General features: G+C 41.8%; 1 protein-coding gene across 1 annotated transcript; it reads left to right on the forward strand.

Annotated features, from left to right (window-relative positions):
- The first annotated feature begins 489 nt into the window (after window positions 1-489).
- On the forward strand, window positions 490-6,523 carry LOC123122222 (meiosis-specific protein PAIR2). The gene is made up of 13 exons (XM_044542370.1): window positions 490-614; window positions 697-747; window positions 1,855-1,951; window positions 2,052-2,120; window positions 2,234-2,323; window positions 2,436-2,559; window positions 2,921-2,990; window positions 3,082-3,123; window positions 3,890-4,006; window positions 4,086-4,157; window positions 4,269-4,742; window positions 4,858-5,269; window positions 6,144-6,523. The coding sequence occupies exons 1-12, from the start codon at window positions 612-614 to the stop codon at window positions 5,248-5,250; spliced, it is 1,602 nt and encodes a 533-aa protein (XP_044398305.1). The 5' UTR covers window positions 490-611; the 3' UTR covers window positions 5,251-5,269; window positions 6,144-6,523.
- The last annotated feature ends 758 nt before the right edge of the window (window positions 6,524-7,281 follow it).

The following is a 7,281-nucleotide window of genomic DNA, read 5'->3' on the forward strand; positions in this document are numbered from 1 at the left end:
ATTTTGGGTGCGTGGGGGGGGGGGGATAAGGGAGAGGGAGAGGTGGGCCGGCCAGGTGGTCTGGTGGTCCAGCTGGGCCACGGTCGAGTGGGGGAAGGGGCTTCTCTCTTTTACTGTTTTTTTCCTTCTCCTTTTCTTTTATTTATTTTTGTCTTTTCTTTTTACTTACTTTAAACTTGAATTTGGAACCGACTTTGAACAAACGCGAGCTTAACACGGTAATCGCGATGACGTGGCATCATTAGCATGAGATTACTGTAGCATAATTATCCGGGCGGTACAGTGACGAAGGTAGACGAGCGAAACAACTTTTCTCGAGAGAGAAAACCTTAACTTTTTAGGTAGTAGAAGAAATAATAGAGATAAAACACCGGTTGTCAAAAGAAAAAAAGAGATAAAACACCGTATGGCCTTCCCTCCCCCCCCCTCCCCCCTAAAAAAATACATCCACACCGTCTGTTCACTTGACAGTGCAGAAGCCTTCTTTGATCAAGCGTCTCCGCTTATTGGCGAAGCCCCCCAAAAGCCCCCGTCTTCTCTATAAGTAGCGAATTAACACCTTTCTCTCCCTTTCCTCTCCCCCGTCCCTCACAAAAGTCCGCAGGAGCGAAATGGTGAGCTCCTTGCTCCTTCCGTATATCTGGCGTTGCTTGCGGGGTGGGTGCGTGCTAACTAAGCAAAGCGTGATCGATGCAGGCGGAGCGGGGCGATAATATGGAGGCAGAGACGATGCCGGGTGATTCGCTAGTAAGCTTCTCTCCCGATTTCGCTAGGGTTTGGCCGGAATCACCTGCATTGGTTCGATTTCACTCGATTTTCGTCCGATTTGGAGGATGCGTTGCTTGCGGGGTGCGTGTGTGGTAAGCGAAGCACCTTGTGATCGGTGTACGTGGAGGTGGGGGTGTGGGGGAAGGGGGAGGGGCGGAGTGGGAGGTCTGGAGAAGGAGGAGGAGGAGGCAGTCGGTGCTGCGTGATTCACTTCTCTCAGTCCACCCCCCCCCCCCCCCCCCCCCCCCCCCTCCCCCCGAAATTTCGCTAGGGTTTGCCGTATTGTTACTCGGATTGGGTCGATTTCCCTCAATTTCGTATCTGATTTTGGGGGGAGGCCGGGAGGTCTCGAGGAGGAGGAGGCAGACGGGGTTGCGTGATTCACTTCTCTTAGTCCTCCCGAATTTCGCTAGGGTTTGGCGTAGCGTTACTTGCATTTGCTCGATTTCACTCAATTTTGTACCTGATTTGGAGGATTACATGTGCTGACTGCTGACTAGGAGGAGTATCTAACTATTTCTGTGGTTTCCAAATCACAGCATCGGGGAGTTGTTCACCTGATCTCCCAATCGTGTGCTTACTTCCGTTTTTCCAAATTCGTGTGGAGCAGCTTCACAAAAATTATGTCATTCGAGTTTGATTCAGACTGACATGATTTTTGCTGTCGTTTCAATGTCTAAGTGTGGAGTATTGTTGTACAGTACCATTTATTGACCATTTCCATGTGCCACCCCGTGAACTTTCTTAATACAGTGTTCTGCCTTCAGGAAGTATATATTGTTACTCCCTCCGTTCCATAATTATTATTGTGGTTTTAGTTCAACTATAAATATGGAACGGAGGGAGTAGTTTACAACTCAGTAAACATTTCTTGGAACCAATCGAAACCAACATTAGCTTCCTTGTGACACATATTTTCTAGTTGGACTTTGACAAATAATTCTGATGGAGTACGGTAGATAGTTTTTGTCTCATTCTCCAATTGCGATGTTTTGTTCGCTGTTCACTAAGCCACAACATAGTGTATAGTCTTTTGTTTCCTGTGTAGTTACTTTAAATAACATCGTCGATATGTTACCCAAACAGGCAATGAATTTGCTCCGGATTGCCATATACAACATCAGCTACATCAGAGGCCTATTCCCTGAGAATTGTTTCATTGTCAAGTCTATCCCAGATATAGGTCAGCATTGCTCATCGTTTGAGCTAATACCTAAATGCAAAATCTGCAGTTAATGTAAAATTTATTAGCTCAGAGCCTCACATAACATTTTATTTTGCAGGAATTGAGATTCAGATGCTCATGCACATTGATCCTGAGATTAGGAGGTTCATTGATCTGCTGGAAAAGGGTAAAAACTGCACTAGGCAACTTCAGCTCATTCTTTATTTTACTGTTTTTATGATTGTATGCTTTACATTGCTTTTCCAATTTGGTTCTTATTGAATCTGTGATAAAAAATAGGTGTTTATGATGCGTTACAAAAGAATTATCTCAAGACCCTTCTACTTTGCATATGTGAGGAGGAAGGGGAAATTATTGAGGAGTATGCCTGTGAGTATCACAGTTTAGAGTTTGCTAATGTTTTTCTTTTTGTGAAAACAGAGCATGACTGATGGGTCATTTGTCCAATAGTTGCTTATTATTTGTCATAATTGGCATGCAGTTTCATTTAGGTATCCAAACTTGAATCGTGAAGATGTTGTTATGGAAGTGAATCTCACCGGGAGTGAAAAAAATGGCATTAAATTCAAGTCAAATGCCGCAGAAGTCACTCCTGATCACATGAGGTGTTATTTGCATATCCCTTTTGGATGCTATGATATTTTTCTTGTTTGTATTTTGTGCTCCTTGCCACTTAGTTATAGGTTGTGGGATTTGTACTTCCATGTAGTTGTGGCCTTCATATAGAAGTAGTGTGGTGTATAAGGTAATGTCAGAAAGTGGAGACATGAAGGAGTTCAGTATTCCATTTCTCTCTACATTATGACCTCGTTTTTTACTAACTTCTGGCAACTGTTATATACCAGTTCAATTTAGTGTAGAAACCGGGTGTTATAAGTTGGTGTTACTCAATTTTTTTAAAGCAGTTGTTCATTTACAAAACTTTGGTACACAACAGTGTGATGATGCCAATGATCTCTTTTTCAGGAGTGTTGCTTGTAAATTAATCAGAACTCTTGTTTCCCTCATGAGCACCTTGGAAGAATTGCCAGACAAGGTAATTATTGTCACTAATTTTATTAGATTGTGCTGATTTGATGTTGTAGTTTGATTGTGCTGATTTGATGCTGCCGTTTGTTTTGGTTCAGTTCAAGATCCAGATGAAGCTGCTATACTATGATGATGAGACAGTAAGTGTACCATTTTGGTATAGTTATGTACTGAATCATATTAAAACTTGCATCCACCATTGTGTTTGGATTGGCTGGGAAGCACACAAAAATAGTTGCCTGAAGTTTCACTTCCTAGGACATCTCACTAAATTCATTTCGTTAGTTGCACCTTTTCAATTCATTATCTTTGAGTGATCAAGGGCAAGTGCCTCTCAAACTACAATTTTGTTTTCACTTTTGTGTTGTCACATTAACAGTCAATGTTCAATAGTCGATACTCAGTAACAGTAAATACTGACCTGAGGAAACACCCTATCATTTGGATATATACTTATAAAGTTATAATGTCGTGGAGTAAGACTCGTAGTTTTACTGTAGCATACAGTATCATGTGGAAATAAGATATTTCATAACTAATTGCCTTGTTTAGATTGGTTTGTCTCCATCCTGATATATTCCACATAGTAGTGACTGTCGACAGAATGGCCTTTGTATTGATATTGGGCCAAACGGATTGATTATAAACTATAGACATACATATGCAAACAAAATCCTATAGAAAGAAGAAATTGCACAGCTAACTCTGACACTTGACATCAAGTTTCATTAAATACAGAGATTGTTTCTTAGAGTGAGTCAGGTCACTAGTAAAATAGGATCAGCACTGTATTGATTCTGAATGAACTATAACCTAGTTCTCTTGCTTCTGCAAAAAAGGATTTAACAATTGCATATTCCATACAACTTTGTTGGTGAAAGTTAACATATTTTTCTATGTTCACAGCCAGAAAATTATGATGCCCCCCCTTTTGAGTGCTGTACTGGTGTTGTCGGGAATAATAAGCCCTTGCAGATGGAGGTTGGGGGTGCCAATAAGGAGGACCCCGTTTTAGCTTTGAAGGTAGATGGTCATTTTAGCCAAAATATTTCTCCATATATTCATTTGAATCTGTTACTCATTGTTTTGTTATTCTGTGCAGATTAATACTGAAGATAGCAATATAAGCTTAATAACTAATTCAAAGCAACCTGAATGCTTATCGCGGTGTGAGGTAATGATGTGAGGGTTGATTAGTACATTGTCTTAATTTTCTCCCTGAGCTTTATCTTATCTGAAATATAAATTTGAGCTTTATCTTTTCTGAAATATAAAATTCTATTAGGAAAGTCTTGTCAGAAGATTTGAGCTCTGTTGCATATCTAAAAGACGGCCAATGTTTCACTTGGACTCTGGTGCATCATTCCACATATGCAATAACAAATCTTATATGAAGAATTTGAAGCCTATTCCCAAGGAAGAACAGGAGCCAGTTTTTCTTGCAGATGAGGTGGAGTGTGTTGCAGAGGAAATAGGATCTGTTGCTTTTGAGAATATAAATCTGAGCCAAGTGTTGTATATACCAGATATTGCTTTCAGTGTATTCTCTGTGGGACAGCTGGATCAGCAAGGGTTGCTTATTTCAATTACTAGTAGCTTGTTCCAGATCACTGACGTAGATAATGCAATTATCATTGGAGAAGGCTATACGGATACGCAATGTAAAGACTGTGTGTTTAGGGGCATCAACTGGGTACAACCAGACCCTGAACCTGAAGAGATAGCTGGTGTGAACCTTCCACGGAAGCAAGGTTATGAGGTATAAACTGTCTTATTTCTTGCTCTTCGCATCATATATCTTTTTTCAGCCAGTCATTATTACAGGTCTTAATATCTCATATTTTTTCCTAACTTGGTAATTAATGCATATGCAGGGGTGGGTTTTTGATACTTGCTCTGCATGCCACATGACTTGCAAAAAAGAGCTTTTGGCCAATATTAGACCTTGCAAGGAAGTCTATCAAACCCCAAAGGGTACTATATCGAGTACTCACAGTGGAGATATCAAAACTGAAAATCTTAATTTGTCAAAAGTTCTGTACTCCCCCAAGGCCACGAGAAATCTTATATCAGTACCATTGCTTGAAAAAGAGGGTTATCGATTCACATTTTACCGGGGAAAGTGTGGTATAGTGTTCAAAGGTGCACTAAGACAGTGTGGCTCTGGAGCCGAAGACCCTAGAGATAACTTGTATTACTTGGTTGAATTCAACAGCAAGAAAAATATTCTTAACACAAAGAGGAGAAGGGAAGTCGAAGATGATTAGGAGACGTACATCCATTCTGGTAAGATTCTGGACCTATAAAACTCACAATTTTCTGTTTCCCGACTGTTATGTGGTATAAATGCTCATCAATGTATTTATTCGACCAATGGGGATGACCCATTTGTTTGGGACTTTGTTACTCTCAGTTATATAAATGATATAATCAATTTTCAAGGGGTGCTTCCTTTTTGTACTCATGCTCTTTGGGAAGATACTTGTTGCCCTAGGATCTAGTCGAATTTTGGGTGGGCATTTGTGTATCTATGCACCAGCTTGTTAAGAATACATTATTAAAATCAGTAAAACGCACCTAGATATATCTGACATGTTGATTATGGGATTAAGTATGTGCTTGTAAATGTTAGTTATGAATTGTGACCATTTACAATCTGTGAATGAAGAAAAAAAGGGTTATTGTACAGTATTGAACAGGAAATGCTGAAAGGGCAGCCAAACTTGTTTTGTTGCAGCTCGCAAATGGTTGTATTCTTTAACAAAACGTTTATAGGCAGTAGTTTTGTAGACAGATGGTTGTCAGTTGGAACATTTCTTTAACTTTTGGAAGATCTGTCATGTTATTATGCCATCTGTCTGCCAAGGTCCCTTCAGTTATTGGTAAACTGAAGCTGTTGTTCTTGTTGCAATATTCTATACTTACATTCTAGGGAGCTGATTTAATACAATAGTACACATTTACCTGTGGTTTTTCCTATAAAGCTTAAGCTTATGAATGAACAGATACAATAGTACACATTTACCTGAAGTTTAATGTTCCATCTTGTCTGATTATTTTATGAATCAGGGTAAGATTTTCACCTAACTTGTAGTTTTTGTAGTACAAATCTGTTGCTGGTTTGGAGACCGAAAGAACATAATGCAATGCTGTTATGCAGGTGATACTTGTGCAGAGATGGGACTGTAGCGGTGTGCATACCTGGACAAGTCTCCTTCACTTCTGGTGGCTTCGAACTGCAAGCAGCTTGAGTAATGTAGAATGAAGCTTCAAAGGCAAAGCACGTTGTCGCATCTAGACAGTTGTCCTATTCGAATAGTTTCCTGAAAAAGGAAAGCTCACTTGGGTTGATCCCTCGGTAGTTTTACCCCCCTAAACATGTAAAATCGACACTGTTGTAGCCTCAGATTGCCACAACGCGATCAGAGAATGGGTGGTATTTTACCAAACGTAAGTGCCGTCGATGGGCCGGGAGAAAAAATTAACTCCGGATGATTAACGCTAGAAATCAGCAAAAATGCGTTTCTGTTCACGAGCTCAGATGCTGTCGATATCCCTGGCTTTGACTGTTGTGAGTTTCAGGAACTACTACTATTACATATATATAGCATTCCCCGCTGTACTTACCTAGTCTGTATGCCCATTTTAATTGAAAATGCGCGACAGCTTTTACCGCTGGTACTGGTAGGTAACCGTTTCAACTGAGTAGGTAGCCTCTGCACCACCGCCTGGATCGTTCCTCGCACAGCTCCCTCTTCTTCTTGCGCAACGATCAGCGGCGGCAGTTTTCCATGGGCGCGCACGAACACTCGTGCGCCAACTCCCACATGCCACGTCTCCGGGCCAACCTTGAATTGGGAAAACCCTATCCTCGAAAGAAAAAACTTGGGAAAACCCTGAGATTGAATCAGCAATGGGGAGCAGGAATAAGCACAACCACTGAACCGCACTTGAGAGCTGGCCACTGGCTGGCGCAGAGGACGCGTGCATAAATCTGTATAGAAAGTTGGAGAAGGCGGCGGGGTCGAGGACGAGGAACGTGTTGCTCGTGCCTCCCCGGCACACCAGGTGCCCAGGTCGCTCACCATGTGGAACGTCTTCGCCGCCAACGGCACGGCGGCGCCCGCACTCCCCGCTCGTACCGTGATGCACGTACGCATCCGGCTTTCAGCTTGGGACACGCTAGTTAAAGCTGTCCATCCTTTCGATGCTAAGTCAGAGCATCTCCAGCCATTGGCCCCTCAAGGGGGCGCCTAAAATCGCCGTCTCGGGATGAGCCGGCGTAAAAAATGGCCTTG

Source organism: Triticum aestivum, chromosome 5D (genome assembly GCF_018294505.1).
Source record: "Triticum aestivum cultivar Chinese Spring chromosome 5D, IWGSC CS RefSeq v2.1, whole genome shotgun sequence".
Taxonomy (NCBI): Eukaryota; Viridiplantae; Streptophyta; class Magnoliopsida; order Poales; family Poaceae; genus Triticum; species Triticum aestivum.

Excerpts from the sequence above, each read along its gene's own strand:
- LOC123122222 (XM_044542370.1), top strand. Across the intron at positions 2,121-2,233 it reads CATTGATCTGCTGGAAAAGG|GTGTTTATGATGCGTTACAA; the intron begins GTAAAAACTGCA and ends GATAAAAAATAG. Across the intron at positions 2,560-2,920 it reads GTCACTCCTGATCACATGAG|GAGTGTTGCTTGTAAATTAA; the intron begins GTGTTATTTGCA and ends TCTCTTTTTCAG.